This window comes from Myxocyprinus asiaticus, chromosome 5, assembly GCF_019703515.2.
Source record: "Myxocyprinus asiaticus isolate MX2 ecotype Aquarium Trade chromosome 5, UBuf_Myxa_2, whole genome shotgun sequence".
NCBI classification, from domain to species: domain Eukaryota; kingdom Metazoa; phylum Chordata; class Actinopteri; order Cypriniformes; family Catostomidae; genus Myxocyprinus; species Myxocyprinus asiaticus.
In genome coordinates this window covers 14,311,072-14,332,207 of record NC_059348.1, presented here as the reverse complement: position 1 = coordinate 14,332,207, position 21,136 = coordinate 14,311,072, and the positions used below count along the sequence as shown (strand labels likewise).

At 37.1% G+C, this 21,136-nt stretch overlaps 1 protein-coding gene across 5 annotated transcripts in view; it reads right to left on the bottom strand.

Moving 5' to 3' along the window:
- The window catches only part of LOC127441625 (rho GTPase-activating protein 21-like), a 90,342-nt gene that overhangs the window by 55,871 nt on the left and 13,335 nt on the right, over window positions 1–21,136 (bottom strand). For all 5 annotated transcript variants that reach the window (XM_051699236.1, XM_051699237.1, XM_051699240.1 and 2 more), the window contains 2 exons: window positions 11,272–11,445; window positions 10,758–10,779 (listed from right to left, as the gene is read on the bottom strand). In XM_051699236.1, the coding sequence (XP_051555196.1) occupies window positions 10,758–10,779; window positions 11,272–11,445 (196 nt within the window). The remainder of the gene's footprint in view (window positions 1–10,757; window positions 10,780–11,271; window positions 11,446–21,136) is intronic.

Below are 21,136 nucleotides of genomic sequence, written 5' to 3'. Positions count from 1 at the left end.
GGCCACAGGACTGGGATCAGACTGGGCAGCAGGCAAAGGATCAGCTTGACTGAGGATGGCCGCTGGACAGGGGTCAGACTGGATGTGGGTGTCTGCTGGGCAGGGTTCAGACTGGAAGTGGGTGACCGCTGGGCAGGGTTCAGACTGAGCAACAGATTGGTAACTGATGTCTGATGGGTGCTGGTTACTGGGCTGGTCAACAGACTGGTGGCTGGTGTCTGACGGGTGCTGGCTACTGGGTTGAACAACAGACTGGTAGTTTGTGTCTGACAGGTGCTGGCCATTCTGAGCAAAAGACAGGAAGCTGGTGTCTAACAGGTGCTGGTTACTGGTCAGAGCAACATACTAGTGACTGGTGTCTGATGGGTGCTGGCTATTGGCTTGAGCAATAGAATGGTAGCTGGTGTATGATGAGTGCTGGCCACTGGACTGAGCAACAGACTGGTCGCTGGCCACTGGACTGAGCAAAGGGCTGTTTGATGGCTGCTAGGGACTGGACAGCATAGTCGATGGTCACAGGGGACTGGACGTACTTGTTAATGACCTCGGGGAACTGGACAGACTTGTCGACAACCACAGGGAACTGGACAAGCTCGTCGACAGCCTTAGGGAACTGGACGGACTCGTCAATGGCCATAGGGGGACAGGACAGGCTTGTCGACAGCCTCAGGAAACTTCACAGACTCAACGACCACGGGGAACTGGAGAGGCTATGTGGCGACTGCCATGGTCGGGAGAGTTGGCAGTGACTGGGAAATGGCCTCAGTGGCTGAAAACGCTAGCAGCAATTGGGGAACGGCTTCCGTGGCCGGGAACGCTGGCAGTGACTGGGAAATGCCCTCCGTGGCTGAAAACGCTGGCAGCGACTGGGGAGCGGCATCCATGACCGGGAATACTGGCAGCAACTGGGGAACGGGCACCTTACTCTGCTTCCCTCTCCTCCTCCTCTGGACCACTGGAATTACTGCAGAGGGAATGGCCGCCACCGCTGCCTCCTGGCGGTCAGCAGCGGCCTCCTCTGCCTCCTGGCGGTCAGCAGCAGCCTTGAGCAGGGGGGCTACAGCTGACCCGTTCTTCCTCCTCCTCCGTTTATGGGTCATAGGAGGAATGGGGATTAGGCTTGTTGAGGGTGGGACAGGTATGGTCTGCCTGGAGAAATCTCTCCTAGGACAGGAGTGCAGACTCCCTGTACTCAAAGGTTGTCAACAAAATCCCAAAAGCCCAAATGCCCCAGCTTCTCCATCTCCCCCTGACTGAGAGGTTGATCGAGGCAGATGTTAAAAACCTCTTTAAGATCCATCTCATCATAGTCCAGCTCGTCCACCACAATCACAAACCCACATGTGAAGTCCCTCATGTCAGTTCCCCTTTGACGGACATTGCGAAGGTGGATGAGTTGAACCATGTGCTGACGGATTGAAAAGTCAGTAAGGGAAGACAGAAAAAGGATGATGCCCATTGTGCCTCTGCTGGGTCCAGAATTGGTTGAATTGTTCGGTCACAGGTAGTAAGGAAGGACCCAACTGCAGGAAGGCAGAACAGGGCTCTTATTTAAATAAGCAAATAAAATACAAAATATAAAATCAAAACTCTCACGAGGGAGAAGAATAAACAACCGAAAACAAAACAGAAACCGACTGAAACTGGAGACAGGAAACAGACTGGAACACGCTGACAGAGTTGCAACAATCCAACAAAGACAGAATAACAAAGGAGAGAATATATAGGAGCTGGTAATTGGAGGTAGGTGCGGCTGGTGACAAGCTGGGTGGAGAAACAATCAGTCGTCCTAGCAACAGAGCTGACGTTCTCTACGTGGCACCTGCAAAACACAAGATGGAGAGAGAGCGAAACAAACACACCAACACACGACAAGACAGACAGAAGGAACGGTCCAGCCCAGACTAAAAATCTCTAGGTGTTTCTTGAACTTGAAACGTCCCAGGGGTTGATTTTCATTAAAAACAAATTTTTACTTTATTTTTATTAGGGCTGCCCCCGACCAAAGATTTTCCTAGTCGACTAGTAGGCGTTAGTTTAAGCCATTAGTCAACTAGTTGTTGCACATTTATGATATTAACTTAATTACTTTTATATATGTTGGGGAGGCATCAGAAAATGGTTTGAGTTCCAGGGCTGAGAAAGAATGTTATAAGTAACATTGCTAACACTGTTCTACATTACAGAGAAATACTAAACCATAATGAGCCATTAAAATATACATTTTACAAGCGCACCCACAATGCGAGCCGCAGCGACACTGGCAAAAGTGGTAATGATTCTGAATGTGTCCAAAAAACCAGCAAGGAGACTGTCTGAACATTGTTAATTTATAGAGATAAATGCACATTAGGGTTTTGCCGACAGACGATGATCTCGGGGATCGACGATGGTCAGAGTGATCACCAATAGCTGCTGCCTGTAACGATGTCAAGACAATATTTGGTTAGTTTTCCCATGTATTAAATTATTATTATTATTAGGCTATTATTATTATAAATTTAATATTACAAATAATTTCCCCGTAGGCACACAGACATGCACTTGAAGAAACACTATTTATTATATCATTAAGAACAGATGACAGAAAAGCAGTCTATGCGCATGTATGACACGCAGTTTGCACAGAGGCGTGCAGTCTCGTGGAACGCACATGTAAAAGGTTCTCACTCTTTCTTTGTTTCTGTCTTCTGAACAGTATCGTCTATGAGTGCTGCAAATTACCTCAGACATCTCAGCTCAGGAGGTGCTTTGAGTTCAGTTTGCTTTATTTCCACAGAGCAGTTCATTGTGACTACAACTCTACAGCCTATACATCGGTGATTAAAACATAAAATAATACAAAAACACATTCACCTCAAATCATGATTTATATTTCAGTGATTATTATCATCGTTATTTTTACATTTATAATTGTTTTTATGTCTTCATTTGTGTAAGTAATTTTCCGCCTGCATGTTTAGACGGATACTTGCCTGACGGTAAATGGAAAGGTGGTTACTTATATATATATATATATATATATATATATACACACACATACATACAGGTGCATCTCAATAAATTAGAATGTCGTGGAAAAGTTCATTTATTTCAGTAATTCAACTCAAATTGTGAAACTCATGTATTAAATTCAAATGCACACAGACTGAAGTAGTTTAAGTCTTTGGTTCTTTTAATTGTGATGATTTTGGCTCACATTTAACAAAAATCCACCAATTCACTATCTCAACAAATTAGAATATGGTGACATGCCAATCAGCTAATCAACTCAAAACACCTGCAAAGGTTTCCTGAGCCTTCAAAATGGTCTCTCAGTTTGGTTCACTAGGCTACACAATCATGGGGAAGACTGCTGATCTGACAGTTGTCCAGAAGACAATCATTGACACCCTTCACAAGGAGGGTAAGCCACAAACATTCATTGCCAAAGAAACTGGCTGTTCATAGAGTGCTGTATCCAAGCATGTTAACAGAAAGTTGAGTGGAAGGAAAAAGTGTGGAAGAAAAAGATGCACAACCAACCGAGAGAACCGCAGCCTTATGAGGATTGTCAAGCAAAATCGATTCAAGAATTTGGGTGAACTTCACAAGGAATGGACTGAGGCTGGGGTCAAGGCATCAAGAGCCACCACACACAGACGTGTCAAGGAATTTGGCTACAGTTGTCGTATTCCTCTTGTTAAGCCACTCCTGAACCACAGACAATGTCAGAGGCGTCTTACCTGGGCTAAGGAGAAGAAGAACTGGCCTGTTGCCCAGTGGTCCAAAGTCCTCTTTTCAGATGAGAGCAAGTTTTGTATTTCATTTGGAAACCAAAGTCCTAGAGTCTGGAGGAAGGGTGGAGAAGCTCATAACCCAAGTTGCTTGAAGTCCAGTGTTAAGTTTCCACAGTCTGTGATGATTTGGGGTGCAATGTCATCTGCTGGTGTTGGTCCATTGTGTTTTTTGAAAACCAAAGTCACTGCACCCGTTTACCAAGACATTTTGGAACACTTCATGCTTCCTTCTGCTGACCAGCTTTTTAAAGATGCTGATTTCATTTTCCAGCAGGATTTGGCACCTGCCCACGCTGCCAAAAGCACCAAAAGTTGGTTAAATGACCATGGTGTTGGTGTGCTTGACTGGCCAGCAAACTCACCAGACCTGAACCCCATAGAGAATCTATGGGGTATTGTCAAGAGGAAAATGAGAAACATGAGACCAAAAAATGCAGATGAGCTGAAGGCAACTGTCAAAGAAACCTGGGCTTCCATACCACCTCAGCAGTGCCACAAACTGATCACCTCCATGCCACGCCGAATTGAGGCAGTAATTAAAGCAAAAGGAGCCCCTACCAAGTACTGAGTACATATACAGTAAATGAACATATTTTCCAGAAGGCCAACAATTCACTAAAAATGTTTTTTTTATTGGTCTTATGATGTATTCTAATTTTTTGAGATAGTGAATTGGTGGGTTTTTGTTAAATGTGAGCCAAAATCATCACAATTAAAAGAACCAAAGACTTAAACTACTTCAGTCTGTGTGCATTGAATTTATTTAATACACGAGTTTCACAATTTGAGTTGAATTACTGAAATAAATGAACTTTTCCACAACATTCTAATTTATTGAGATGCACCTGTATACAGTAAATGAACATACTTTCCAGAAGGCCAACAATTCACTAAAAATGTTTTTTTTTTATTGGTCTTGTGCTGTATTCTAATTTTTTGAGATAGTGAATTGGTGGGTTTTTGTTAAATGTGAGCCAAAATCATCACAATTAAAAGAACCAAAGACTTAAACTACTTCAGTCTCTGTGCATTGAATTTATTTAATACACGAGTTTCACAATTTGAGTTGAATTACTGAAATAAATGAACTTTTCCACAACATTCTAATTTATTGAGATGCACCTGTATATTCTTTTGATCACTTCATTATTTTGTTTCGTTTGGAATGCAATTTGAATTTAGAAATGTATTTGATTTACATTTTTAGTTTTTTTAAATAAATTTAATTTTCAATGCAAAATCACTAAAGCAAGAATATTCACTGATCCCTCAGCCTGGGGTTGCAAATGTAATTAGATATTGCAAGATATATATATCGTGAAGGAGGGAACAAAACGAATTTATTCACACACACACACACACACACACACACACACTGTATTTTCCCGGACAATGAAATACCCGACCGGTAGAGAATGCACGGATGAAGTAGGTTAGTTTCCAAAGAGATGTTGCCCTTCACAACTGTTGTAAATCCATCTTTCAAAAAGTTGAACAACACACATTTTAATTGCACTTAATTCTTTTCCAGTTTCATTTGAATTTTTTGTTAAAATAAATAAAAAATAAAGTTCAAAGTTTGAAATAAAGTTGTCTTGCTTTATTGTGTAGGCTACCCTAACCCTGCTTAACGAAAATTGCCCCATAGTACCACCTAGCATCCAACCAGTGGTAATACTTCGTCAGTTTCCTGTGGAGTTTTTTTTTTTTCTGCGACCAACCGACCAATCAAAACTTGGTCGAAAAAGACTCCTCATAGACTAACGTTTGGTCGACTATTAGGGGGCAGCCCTAATTTTCATAATATGAAGGTCTCATTAAAACTGAACCGAAAATGTTTGTGTATAGATTTTTGCCTGTTTTAACCTTTTCCAAGACCCAGACTTTCAATCTTAAACTCTTAGGCTAAAATCCATTATAAAAATAATAATAATTACATGTGTGAAACTATTTCATTATTTTAGATAATTGTAAACCATTTCAATGTTTGTGTGAAACTTATTAATTAATACATTTTTATTAAAAATTATGAATGTCCCACAGTAGTGGCATAATTTCTACCACACACAATTTTTTGTCCCCAATAAACGTTTTTTCAAAAGTTAGTGTACTTAGAGGTAGATCAATATATCGGCTTTACTGATTAATCGGTGCCGATAGTTGCCTTTTGGAACTATCGGTTATCTGCAAAAATCTATGCCAATAGTTAACAATAGTTTTAATCTAGTGAATGTAGGTTATAAAAAAACGTAATTTGGTAAATACTTAAATATAGAAGATTGTAACTGAGCCAAGTCTCCAGGACTGTTTATAGTTAAGTCCCGCATTATGCACCAAATCTTTATTTTTTTTTCTTGTTATTATTGGGATTCTGGTTGCACAATAAACTGCTGAGATTTAATTCATTTTGGACTCCTGTAGCCTCAATGTCTGTGCCCGTCATAGCAAGGAAAGACTTTGAATTTTTTTTTTTTTTACATTCTATAAATTCTATAAACCAATTTTAAAAACTATCGGCCGATTAATCAGTTATCAGCCTTTTCCACCACCTTAGTTATCAGTATCTGCAAAATACACTATTGGTCTCCCTCTAGTACTTGTTAACCAAGTTGACAAAAGTGTCAGAGAAGTGCATGAAATAAAATAAGTCATGCAATATCTGAAGAAATCAAAGAAAAATAAAGGTAAATAAAACTTGAACAAAATTGTTTTTTTCTAATCAAGCTTTAATCTTTCCAAATTATGAGAAAAGTGTGAACGTATTTAACATTAAAAAATTAAACTGTTAGCTATAAAATTAGCCTCATCAAGACAAAGGTTTCAAAAACTTTCCATCACTGTCAGTTCCACAACGGATTTCTATTAAACACAATACAGAATTTAAGATGTGCTGGAAATCACACTGTGGCGGGAATTGTCATGAATTTCAGATGAAAAATCAGGAAAATTACATAAATCCTGTGATGCACGTACATACTAAGAATGTCCAACAGTATACATTTTTCAATTAGTGAGTGTGAAAAACGTTTTAACAAGACTTTACTTTCTAGAAAACCATAGTGTTAAAATTGCCTGGACTTGAACACCCATCTTTTGGTATGTTAATCCCGAGTTTAAATTAGTGGTGCTTGCTAAGGCAACTATCACTTTTAATGTTGCGCATATTTAAGGTTAGGAAACTAACCCCTAACCCTAAGAATGAAACTTTGATGCATAACTTGTCCCACACAGTTTGTGGTGCAGACATAACATGAGTCCTTGAGCGGTCTTGAACCACGGTCTGCTGGGTTCAAAGTTCAGTGCTATATCATGTTAGCTACCGTGCAAGCTAATCATGTCAGAATAAGTGCATACAAGTAGAAGGGTCTATTCTACAAGTGTAAAAAATGTCTCATTTTTCAAACGATGCGTTAGAGTAAAAGTGTGTCGATATTACTGTATAACATAGCAGTGTATGAGTAATATATAGAAAGTGTTTATAAAGTACTAATCAGCTTTTTACCTTATGATTTGTGTGAATTAGGGCTGCAACTAACAATTATTTTGATGATTAATTAACGATTATTAGAACGATTATGACTATTTGGCGATTATTGCAACAATTAATCATTAGCTCTTAACTAATTATTCAGCTTGTGCCCCAACTTAAAAGGTTGTATTAAACATGCTATTTTTATCAAGTGTTTTTGTCTTGTTTTCCATTTAAAATTGTCTAAAAACCCTTAAAACAAGATTAATTTTTATATTGGAAAAAGAGCCAAAACAAAAACAAATCAAAAACGTATTTTGTTGCGGTGTATAATGTGGCAAAGACTACCCTCTCTTACCTTTGTTCACTTCAATCCATCTTTAACTCTCAAAAAAAAAAAAAACTCTCTTATTAAGAAAGCTGCCTATTGCCAATTTTCTTCACGATAAGAAATGCACAGTGACATATATTATGATTCAATAAGTCACGAGCCATCACGTTATAATCTATCTGCAGCAAGTGCACGCTTGAGGGACGAACATCCCCACGCCATAGTGTGCCTCAGCTGGATGCAGTTTCGATCTCTCCCCCTTAGATCGGGACACTTCACGCAACTCATAAAAGAGGCGCTGACCGCACAGAGAAATGCCAGTTTCGGAGTTTGTAGTTATTTACATGATCTGCTTCTGTATTATTTAAACTTTAATAAAGCTATAACGCATTAAATATAACTGCATTTAAGATGTAACGCCGGGGTGTTTCCTTTAAAGATGGTCGACCCTCAAGTTTTGCTTCAGCGGAGCGGCAGCTCCAGCTCCACTTATTCCACAACGAGTGCACTTCTGTATTTACTTTTTTGGTATTTTTGTATAATTCCCTCATACTTTGCAATCTACATCAACTGAAGCTGTTTGGAAAGTTTAGAGTGGATCTGCGCTGTGAGCGGTGTAATTCTTCCTCTCCTCAATCAGGTGCATGCTGCAGTGCTGCAGTCGTGCGTCATCATTAGAGTTTAATGTGATCTCATTTTACATTAAATGAGATCAAATGATTATTCGACTAATCATTTCAGCCTTAGTGCGAATGTGAATAAAACAGTTGTTGAAGTGCCTCTAGTGTTCATGTCATCTAGAAACTGCAGCGATTTGTACCTGGAGACGCGTATATAAAGCTTTGTAAAAATGTATATAGTCACGTTTTCACTATGAGACCAGGTTGGCATCCGCATTAGCTAGACAAGGCAGGAAAATAGTGTTTTTTAGCGTAATCTGAGGTAAAGCAGCACAATTTGACAATTTTGTCATATTTAACTGCTAATTTGAAGTTCTTTGATCGTAATCTTCTTGACTAACCATTTTGGAGATTTCTATCTTTCCTCATTCAAGTAAATAGAATCTGTATCATGTATGCCACTTGTTTACATAGGAAAATAGCTGCCCAGCCAGCCCGAGAGCAATCCAAAGATGGCCGTAGAGTGGACTGTCTTGCTTTGAAAGGTACTTTGACTAAACCCACTCAGAACACAAAGCAAAGTCCTGGCAAACATCTGATGACTTCTGCAGTCAAGCACCACTCACATTTGTTTCAGAAAATGTAAAATAAAAATAATCTGTATTTTCTGAACTACAAAGACTGTGCTTACAAACTGCACACACCCAGCAAAACCAGAAGGTCTTGGATAGCATTACATCGCAGCACAATGATTAACTTGTCTACTCTGGAAGAAACACAGAAATATGTAGGTCAGATGCTTATGCGAGATGCTGACCCAAACATGCACTAGTGCATTTAACAAGGTTTCTGCAACAGGCAAAAGATAATGACAAACCATTTGGAAAATAAAAGTACACAAAAAAAAAAAAATCTCCTTTGAGCAAAGCAAGGCATGGTTTGAGGGTCCTTTAGGAACGATACAGAAATTAAACATTTATTTCTGAACTTTTAAGTTCTACTCTTGGTGAATTTCTATAATCTTCCACTATCAAAACAAAAAATCCCCAACAGATGTTCTTTCTTCCACATATTCAATAGGCCAATCTAGACCGGCCAATCTTCGTCTTAAATCTTTGATCAGCGATCAGCTGATCTTGCCTAGATTCAGGGGCTGACCTTTTTTAATTGCAGCATGCACAAAATCACACATACACTGCTACTCTAATGAATGAGCACTTGCTTAGCCCTAGAAGCATGGCATTGCGGCCATTGGAGGATGAGTTATTGGCAATTCTAAGCATGCACAAATTCACACTTTCAGATATGCTGTAATTTACAGTAGATGATGAATATGCCAGTTTGTTTTAAAAATGTGTATGAATTACATGTGTGAACAAGGAGCCCATTTTCAAGAGTCGTTACGGTAGTAATTCTGACTCACTGTACAGTTAGACACAGACATGACAAAGATACTGCAAATGGATGTAAAAACAAATGAAACAACAAATAAACATGCAAACACAAATTTGAGTACAGTATACTTGATGTAACGTTAGTTGTTACAGATGATGTGTGGTGCGAAAGAGACAGTTTGTGCGATTATGTGCGCTGTTTCACTTCCTCCAACATGCGCACTTTCAGTGTCAATCAAAAAATGCTTTTCCATCATCTGGCTGAATGGCTCCGAGTATGGTACGGAATGGTTACAGCAGCATTTCCACATTAGCACAGTTCGGTACAGCATAATTATAAGCCACCATCAACAAAACATTTCAATACAATTACTGTCCAACTCAATATTTTTTAATTGTGTCCGTTTAGGTGCAAATTAAGAATTTTTTTCCAGCACCTCAGGCCATCGCAGATGCAATTTTTATGATGATGTGACAAGATCTAAACAGTTCATTTTTTATAAATACATTGAGGCCTCTGCATTCTGTTCCATTCTACTGCACTCCATCCAGCTGTTTTTCTTTGCAAGAATGCATTCTATGTGAAAACCCCTAAAAATGTGTCCAGTAAACATGACCCTACACCAGCATTCTCTTAAAGTGCTTTTTAAAACAGATTAGACTAGTCGTTCAGATAACCCACCAACTACTCAATGTTTAAAACATGTACTTTTGCACATGCCTCATTCAAAAATTACAACAAACTACAAGAAAAATAGATAAAATAAACCAATTAAAAAAAAAAAATTTTCTGGAATCTCTTTTGCAACAAAATTGTGCAATCTTTAAAAAAAACACATCAGGTCAAAAGTTCAGGGGAGGGGGAAAGGTTGAGCTGGGGAAAGAATCTGGCAGAGTTATTTCTGGCAGCTATAAACCGCACTGAACTGTGTCATGAGAGCAATCAGTGATGGGAGCTGAATAAAAGCCTGTCATTCACTGCAGGAAGAACTGTGCAGATGAACTGCCAGCATGTGGGTTGCTAGATCATAAGGAGGTAACAAAAAAATGAAACATATAACGCCCCCCAAAAAACTGGCAGCTTAAATGTCAAAATCAAGATCTTCTTTTTATGAGGAATTTATTCATATGAATAAAAGTATAACAATAAAAGTGATAGCTTACCTCTGTGGCCATGATCTTCCTCCTAGAACAGCAAACAAAGAAAAAAAAACTACATTCAATTGTATGTTTGGATGAAGAAAGTTATCAGAAAAAAAATAAAAAATAAATAAAAAAAACACATTACCAGCATTAAGCTGACTGAATCAAAGATTGTGTGTCTAGTGACAGACCGATATATCGGCCAAGCCAATTAATCGGCCAATATTTGGCAGTTTTGCGATTGACATCGGCTGATAACGGTTCATTTGGCTGATTAAAATATCCCTTGCATCAGTTCCAAAATCTACCAATAGATTTGTCAAAGGATATGAGTTTTTTTATTTTTTTCAACTTGAACTTAAAATACATATTGGATAAAATTAGTCAAATCAACGCATTTAGAATATACTCCGAAATCTGCTCAAGGCTAGAACCTTCTAAAATCCTGAAAGTCAAGAAAAAAAAATACCTAACACCTACAGAAGGACAAATAATATCAGTGACTGACAAGCAGTTGCCAAGAGATGTTCGATACCTTAAAACTGGAGTGCATAGCTGACTCAGGTGGGTACACGATGAAGTGACGCAGAGTGAAGCCGAAGCCTTGTGAAGTGCGCTGCAGACGCAGCGTTTTAGGCCCTGGCCAGGAAAACTGCTCTTCCTCCGGCTTAAAGAGCACTCCTGAAGAATCATCCTGATCTGCCACATTCTACAGAGAGACAAATGTAATCATTAGAAACAATAAGCGCTGAGGACAAACAACCTTGTCTCAAATGTGCAAATTCACACTTTTCAGCTGAACTGTCACAGAGCCACCCAGTTCATTCCCACTATGATATTTGGGTCATTCATGGCAATAATGATAACACGGAAAGGTAGGCAACATGGAAAAAAAAATGAGGGAAAATGTGAATTTCACATTTCACATCTCCACTTTTATAAGATTATGAGATTGCCTATACATGAATGTGGATTCAATGTGTCAGAGTGACTTTGTCACTGACACTGCAGACACACCGATGAATAACTTTTGTAAACAAGAAAACACTGGACAGAGTTACCCTGCCATTTACAAACAGTATCAGTGGACATCCACACCTTTGTCCCACGCCATGACATAGCATTATAGTGCCAATATGTTACATTTAAAAATTGGGAAATACAACAGTCAAGTGTTGGAAAAATAAGCAGTTTGATTATAGATGAACATTTTTATTCAGCCTAATTTGCAAACTAAAGCAGGATCTCCACAAAGATGAATCATATGTGCTGTGACATCATCATCCTTCACATTTTCCTCTACATCCTGAGGAACGCCCACAGAAGGTTGAGTCAGGACTGGCCTGATGTCATGTGTTGAGGGTGTGGGTGATGTTTTATGCTTCATGTGAAGTTCATTTCCTTGAGGAGTATTTTTAAAGATTTTAGACACCACATACCAGTTCCCTCACAGAAGGATACACTGTTCAGATTTGTTTTGCTGGCATTAAAGTTGGGAATCTTGTCGCTGCAGATAAAAACACAAAACAAGTTTTTGTTGGCTGGTTCATAAGTTGAAACTTGTTTTTCTGAAACTAAATACTGTTTTATCTTATTTGATTCTGGAAATAAAGGGCCTAGCCAAACCCATTAATTAGAAGGGGGTGTCCACATACTTTTGGTCATGAAGTGTAAAAAGCTTGGGTAAACTTATCGTCAAATCAAATGTCTGGGGCCTTGAGCCCCCTCTGGCTCTCCATGACTAAACATACCCAGAGTGGGCATTTTGCTTCCGACACACGCCATTCTGTTTACAGAGTATTTATAGCCTCACACCTACCCAATATTCACGCCCTACCCTTTACTGCCAAACCTCCTCCGGCAGAGGTGCGACAATACAAGCATTCCTTTTTCACAAGCACAATCCTCCATCTGAAACTCATCAACAACTGGTGATCACAAAAGTTTGACCGTATTGTATGAAACGTCTGTGCTCCATAAAGGAAATGGGAACAAACAACGTTGCCTAAAGATCATCCACCGATTCCCAGTGCAGTGCTGAGCCAAAACAGCTACAGATGTTTGCAAGACGTTGGCACTGGAAATGAGGGTTGCAAAATGAATTACCCTTCTTGTTTCTGGTTGTTGAGGTCCCTATTAGAAGAACAACATGGAAGAAAGATCCTGGCAGGTGTGTGTTAGGGTTTGGTCTCAAGAGTCAAAATTTATATGGTGGCAACTCACAGTTCCAAAAATAATAATCATGCAAAAATGAACAAAATGTCCTTACAAATCAAACATTACAATGTATTAATATTATCATGAATTGCATAGGCACAACAATATGCATAATTACAAATAATGTTACTAATAAAATTACATGGGCTGAATAGGAAAAAATGACTTTTTGGTTAAGGATGTCGCTAATAAATGCTTTCACCATTTCCCGTGATTAAATATATCACGGTAAATTTAACCATACTCCGTCAGAATTAAAAATGTATGGTTAAAAACCATTAAATGTTTTTTTACACGTGGCAAAACTTTTCTATATATAATATACAATATAAGAGTTTATTTTTTTGTTTTGGGTGTAACAGTGAACCTAAATGTGAAAATCTCGTGCATGTGCCTGGTTAGTGCAGCTGGTATTATGGTTATTGACGTGTACACGTTGTGCTTGTCTAGGCATCGCAATGTGAACATTAGTGCCCGACCAATTTATCGGTCAACCGATATTATCGGCCGATATTAGCCTTAAACGGATATATCGGTATCGCCGTATGTTTACCATATGCGCAGATATGAAAACTTGTTTTCAGAATATATAATGCAGAAAACAATGCTTTAGAATTGGTGTCACAATGTAGCAGAGCACGCTCCGACTCCATTGTTTACAGAGCTGAGATGACGGTGGTTCTGCAGACAGTGCAGAGTTAAGTGGTGCCTTCACAGTAAGTTTGTGAAATACATACTGGAAAGTTAATAAACAATGACTCTACTGAACCATGAACTTTCATTCCACGTGAATTTGGGGCTACACATGAATTTTAAAATATAACAGAGGAACTCGATCTATCAGACTTATTTCCACCAAGAAAAGTGACACAGGTGACATGCTGTTCTGTGCAGGCACGAGGCTTTTAGCGCTTTTAGAGCAGCTCACATGCATTGTGAAAGAAAAGTACTGCATGAAAGCATTCGCGCAATTCCAAAGATTAGAAAATGCAACAAGTTATTACTGTATACACATCTACAAACACGGCACAGTATAACAGAAAAGATGACAGCCCGTCACCAGATGTGGAACATTGTAATCTACACACTGCAATTTCAGTGTCAAAATAAAAGCTCTAGGTGAAGGTGAAGTGTCAAAATAAAAGCTCTAGGTAAAGGTGAAGTAAACAGGACAGAAATATATAACTTATTTAAAAAAAAAAAAAAAAACGAATCCTTAAAATAATAATGATTATTCAGTATTATATTATAATAAACTTGACTGGGTGAAACAGAAATATAGTATTATGCAATGTTCAACTAGGTTCCCAAAAATAAAAAAGTACGTTTTTGAACACCTTGTTCGTTCACACACACACACACGTTTTAGTAAAAATATATAAAAGTACATAATGCTTTAAGCGATTATGTATTATTGCATATAAAATATAAATAAGTGCATATCAATGAAAATGATTAGATCTCATTCTCCCTTATGTTTATTTAGTGAGAAACTGTTAGAAACATGTCATTATTATTAAACAGATTTTTATTCAATGCCTTGAAAATATTGAATCTACTTACCTACAAATGACGAAAAGGATGAAATGAAATGATGGTTTCTCTGATTTAAAAACAAACAAACAATTGAGCCATTTCAGAGCAAATCCATAATTAAAGATATATATTGAATATTGTCAATAGGCTGAAAAATTGAGAATAATTTTTGTGGCCATATCGCCCAGCCCTACTAGTGAATTTAATGTGGTGTGGTTCTTTTAAAGGGGTGAAATGAGAGATGCAACTTCTTGTAACATTTACACATGCTAACGGTGTGCTGTAGTTTTGCATTTAGTTATATCAGCGTGGTAAACTTTGAGAAGTTACATTTCAATTCATTGAATGCTCTATTTAAAGCATTGCTCAAGTAGAAACTCACCACATTCAACAATAAGTGTACATTTAATTAGGGCTGAAACGATTAGTCGATGTTAGACAACGTCGACAATAAAAAAATTTTAGACAAAATTTTTCATTGTCAAATAGTCGTTTGATCTCATTCAATGTAACATGAGATCACAAACTCAAATGATGATGCACAAGAGCAGCACTGCAGCTCATGCTTGACTGAGGTGAGGAAGAATTACACAGCTTACAGCCAAGATGCACTCTAAACTTTCACAGCTTCAGTTGATGTAGATCACAAAGTATGAGGGAATTATACAAAAATACCAACTAAGTAAATACAGAAGCACTCTCGTTGTAGAATAAGTGGCGCCGGAGCTTTTTAAAGGAAACACCCAAGTGTTACATCTTAAATGCAGTTATATTTAATGCGTTATAGCTTTATTAAAGTTCAAATAACACGGAAGCAGATCATGTAAATAACTACAAACTCCGAAACTGGCATTTCTCTGTGCGGTCAGCGCCTCTTCTATGAGTTGTGCGAATGTCCCGATCTGAGGGGGAGAGATTGAAACTGCATCCAGCTGATGCGCACTCTGTCACGGGGATGCTTGTCCCTCGAGCGCGCACTTGCTGCAGCTAGATTTTAACGTGATGGCTCGTGACTTATTGAATCATAAAATATGTGTCACTGTGCATTTCTTATCGTGAAGAAAATTGGCAATATGCAGCTTTCTTAATACAAGAGTGTTTTTTGTTTTTTTAGTTAAAGATGGATTGAAGTGAACAGAAAGGTTAGAGAGGGTAGTCTTCGCCCCATTATACACTGCAACAAAATACATTTTTGTTTTGTTTTTGTTGTGGCTTGTTTTCCATTATAAATATCTAAAACTCCTTTAAAACAATGTACATTTACTTTAGCAGCTATTCTGCAGAATAATTTTTATCTGAGAATGCTGAATATAATATTAAAAATATAAATATTTGAAAATATCTAAAAATCCTTTAAAAAAAGATGCATTCACCTGAGAAGCAGCATATAAGATGTTTAGACTTGCTTTTAGAGAATAGATCTTGAATATAAGTGTATTTTGTCTTTACTGCACTCGCAGATGTATAACCAAGTGAAAAAATACAATTACATACAAAATACACTTATATTTAAGATACATTCTCTTAAAGCAAGTCTAAATATCTTGTTGCTTCCCAAGTAAATGTATCTTAAGGATTTTTAGACATTTTGAAATGGAAAACAAGACAAAACACTTGATAACAATAAGATTTTTTGCAGTGAATTTCTTTACTGAATTAAATTTAATACAATTTATATATCCCCCCCCCCCTTTAATTCAATGAATGTCATTTAGAGGTATTTTGTCCTCTTTATTGTTAGTAAGCACGTTTAATACAACATTTTAAGTTGGGTCACAAGTTGAATAATCGGTTAAGAGCTAATGATTAATCGTTGCAATAATCACAGAATAGTCAAATAATCATTATAATAATCGGTAATTGCAGCCGTAGTTATTATCGGACAAATTTATATGAGAGGTGTTGTGGACAGATTAAAAGGACGGTATTTTATGCATTCTTTATGGTGGGGTGTCTTCCGTAGAATGGATTGCTTCAATAAATTGTTGGATGCCGTGAAATACTTCTGAATACAGAGTGAGGATCGCTCTGCGACTCCAAGCACTGCGGTTACATTAAATCGCATAATTTTGTACCTGGTATGCGGATAAGCGGTGTTGTGCGCTATATAGCAGCATCTCTTATTATACACCACCTAATAATTTGTTGTGTATTTATCAGTTTTTCAATTGTATAGCTGCTTTCAGTGTCCATATATCTCTAAGAAACGCATCCACTAACATTTGTGATGACTTTTTTTGCCTTACAGCTGTTGTGTTAGGGCTGGGTATTGATACAGATTTCTCAATTCGATTCCAATTCACAAGCTCTCGTTTTGATTCCGATTCAATATCAATTCATGTGGGTATATTTCAGTTATAATGTCCCTTTTGCTTACATTCGTGATAATCATGATGAGGTGTTTCAGTGTATGAGCGGCCGGCTTCACTCACTTTGACACACACAGAACATGAAGATTATATATTTACTTACAGTAAATTACAGCCTTTTACGGTTTAATAATCATACTAGGACATATCACGATTTTAATGTAATTGTGTTCAAACATTCATTTTCATCCCAAATTTTTGCACTTTATACCCGATTACATTTTTATGACCAGAACCAGTAATTCCGTTCATATTTCACACATCGCGGAAATCAAAGGGCCCTTCAGGTGGTAATGGCGGAATAAGCTGGCTCTGATCATTGAATTGTTGAAAATTAATTCACATGGTGTAAATTCATTAAAAAAATAAATCAGCAGTATGACCATCTTCATTTTAAATTTACAACAAAAATATTTGTAGCTAGCATTACAGCAACATTGGAATGAATATATATATATATATATATATATATATAGCACTGTATCTTCATCCCATAATTATACTTGATGAGAAAAAACACTAAGTAATTCATATTGTATGACTTGTGCATTACTTTCTAAGTCTAAAGTAGGCTAATACGATAGATTATTGTAAGAAACAGACTTTTGGTTTGTTATTCACTTAAAATCTTCCCCTCCGCTGAAGAGAGGAGAAAAAATAAAAAATAAAATAAATAAATAAATAAATCACATTCTCCATTCCACATATTCGAAATGCTCCATTGTGATCGGTCTCGTGACACTTGAGAACCAACAGCGTTTGCCGTCAATCACGCATATTTAAATTACAGATATTGTTCTGCTTCAGAAGACTTGGTATATTATGCACAGTTCATATGGACTACTTCAGTGGTGTTTTTCTGGTGAATTCTTTTCCTTAGGAGCTTGACAGATAAGGTCACTATGAACTATTGCATGAAAAAAGCTCTCTAAAGATTAATCAAAATAACAGCATACAAAATTTGGAATGACATGAGGGTAAACAACAATTTTCATTTTTGGATGTGAACTTTTCTTTTAAATGTGCAATGGAATTTATTTATTTTTTTAATAATAATTCACAAATGGGCTTGGGAAAAACAAGATGTTAAATCTTTCTGTTGTTTTTTACAGTATATGAAACTAAAGACCTTTATGAGAGTAGAATCAACTGATAAAGTAGGAATCAGGGTTTGTTTGCGTATGTGTGTTTGTATTTTCCTCCGCCTGTCTCCACTCTCCATCCTGCTGGACTGCATTTATGTAACAAACAGAGTTGTGCCACTCATGCAAGACAGACACGCTCCTCATTACCTAACACACAAAGCAGGTGGTCAACCAAGCACTCAGGTTTCACATACTCATAACTAGTACAATTTTAGTGAGAGAGTGAGAGAATATGAAAGAATAGAATATGGATGGTGTGGTGTGATACTCTTTTGATGTGAGGTCAAGTCTCTTGTGCATGATATATTCTGCATTAATGACACTAGGCTGTGAACCCCTAACATTATGATCCGAAGTAGGGCTGCACGATTTGGACAAAAACTCATAGTGTGATTATTTAGAAAAATATTGCAATTTGAACTGCAATTATGATATACCAAAAAAATGTCATGTTTTTCACATGTTCAACTGCCAAAAGGCTACTGGCGTTTTCACACTTGAGTCCTCTTAAAAAGATCCAAACTGAGACTTTTTTTTCAAGTCACCCACAAACAAATAAATATATAAACAGTGAAACAAAGAAAAAAAACAGTCTTCTTCATATTAAAATTTCACCCATCCACAGTGTACCTGTTTTTGTCCATTTTGTGATAGGGCCTCAACCCACTAATCATCAAAACCCAGTCAACTTGCATATTAGCAATGCTCCAATCAGGATTTTAACATCCAACACCAATCTCAAATTTTTGTTTTCATTTAATCGTCCGATGCTGATCATTTAACTTTTTATCAGCAACTCTGTCAAAACTTGTTAGATGTACACTTTCTGCTCAATGTCACTGTTAACTGAATTTCCCTGTTGGTAATACCATAGTTGTTGCCTAGTTTTTGCTGTCAAAAATACTATTGGTGGGTTGAAACAAAATATTCCATTTTACTCTTTACTCTAGGTCTTAAAAAACAAGTAGGCTTATACAAACTATTCTCTACGGTATATAAGATAGTCCTAAAGAACGAGGCTTAAAGTCAAAATGAAGTTGAACTTATAACCCATTGGTGTAATTAAAATAAATATTTTATATAGATTTATTATATGTACGTTCCTTCCTTTTCATTTTGTTGGATGTTGGTAATATTAGTTCCGTTTCCACTTGTTGCCGATGGGAGTGTAATAAGGATGGCATGCTCTCTCGTGAAGTAAACGAATGACAGGAGCGTGAGGGAAGAGCACAATCAGCGCATGTTTCTGGACTCTGCAGGTGCTACTGTTAATGCTGTTTGCTCAGTAATCATTTAATAAAGCTGTCTGAATTATACTCCATCTTGTATTCTGCGTTATTATGATGATACCTGTGCCTGGAGGAGACTGGGACGCTGCTACCGCAGAATATATTAAAAACCACTTCACGCTGGATGCACGGGATTAGTGTAAATAAAGCGTTTAGTGCGCACAAGCAAACCGAACTCTGAGCACTTCTATTACTATAAGCATGAGATGGAGATGTGGAGTACAGAACCACTCTGAAAACACTGCAATAATGCTCAAAGAGCAGTAAAAATAAACTTAAGCGAGCAGACTATTTATTTATTTAAAACGCAGCCCTTTGTGATTTAATACCTGCACGAGGTCATATCGCGGTTTTGATTTTATTATGATTAATTGTGCAGCTCTAAGATGAACTCTAGACTCTAAGAGAGTATAGTTGGGAAGGGCATGAGTACTAAAGTACTCGGAAATGACAGCAATGATCGATCATGTATACACAATGTGTGACTTCCAACTCCAAAACAGTTCATCTTTAATTATGTGATTGGTTACATTGCCATATTCGGTTGTCCATTAGATTAGAATTGGGACAGCAATTCCCCACGTGACACGTTCTTGGATTCAAAAACTGTTAGATTGTTCCATAACCATTCCAATAGGCACAGTAGTGGTGACGATTACGATCTCTGATTTTTTAACACTAAGATCGGCCGATACCGATTTTTTAAAAAGTGTCCTTTGCCACACTTTTGTTATATTGTGCAGTTATATGTTTATGCCCCACACAGTTAAATAAAAATAGAACCTTACAAAAAGGTTCTATTTGTTAACATTATTTAAGAACATTACTGTAGTTAACATGAACTAATGAACTTAATGTTAGTTTAAACATATACTATTACATTTTTAAAATCAAAAGTTGTTAACATTAATTAATGCACTATGAACTAACATGAACTAACAATGAACAATTGTAATTTTTATTAACATTACAATTAGTGTTGTCAAAAGTACCGGTATTCGGTACCAAGTCGATACTAAAATTAAAAAGATGTAACGATACCAGTGTTTCTGCAGTACCGGTACTGAGCACCAAGTGCGCAGTATGACTGACACACGATTTTAAAGCTTTAAAATACTCAGACTTATTTTGAATGTGTGCTCGGTTACTCCTTGTACACTAAAATGGACAATTAATCAAATTAAAATCGTGACATGTCCTAGTGTGATTTATTAAACCGCTAATGGCTGCAATCTTACTGTGGAAAAGCAGCATACTTTAAACAAATCCGACTGCTCATCCACTAAAAACTTCACAGACATTGAGAATCATTCACACTGTATCAGATAGCAGGGTACTTATGCATTGTGAACCACACAACACATTTAAAATATATATTTATATAATTAAAATCACAGCATTTGTGCTTTAATATCAGCTTTTTATACTGCATTTAAAACAACAGAAGTGCTTCACATTAATACAATTTAAAACTTAATTTCAAAATTACCACATACACAAACACCAGTAATCTAAAATACAAACACTCCAAAACGGTGTCCTACATTTAATTTGTCAGACTCAAAGGACAGTGTAAACATATTTCAGCCGTGACGTGAACTGTTTATCCGGAAATGTGAAGCGTCTGGCAATAAACACGTCATATTAAAAGCACGATTCAAAATACAATCTAGATGCCTGAAATTGAATAAAAATATATTACAACTGTATAGTAAAATGTAATATTCATTGTAATAATAACAACAATAATAATCAAAATATCACAAGCAAGACAGCTGTTGAATAAATGTTTGGCAAAAAAAAAAGAATTTAATGACCTGTTAAAAAGTTACATTTTCACTTGT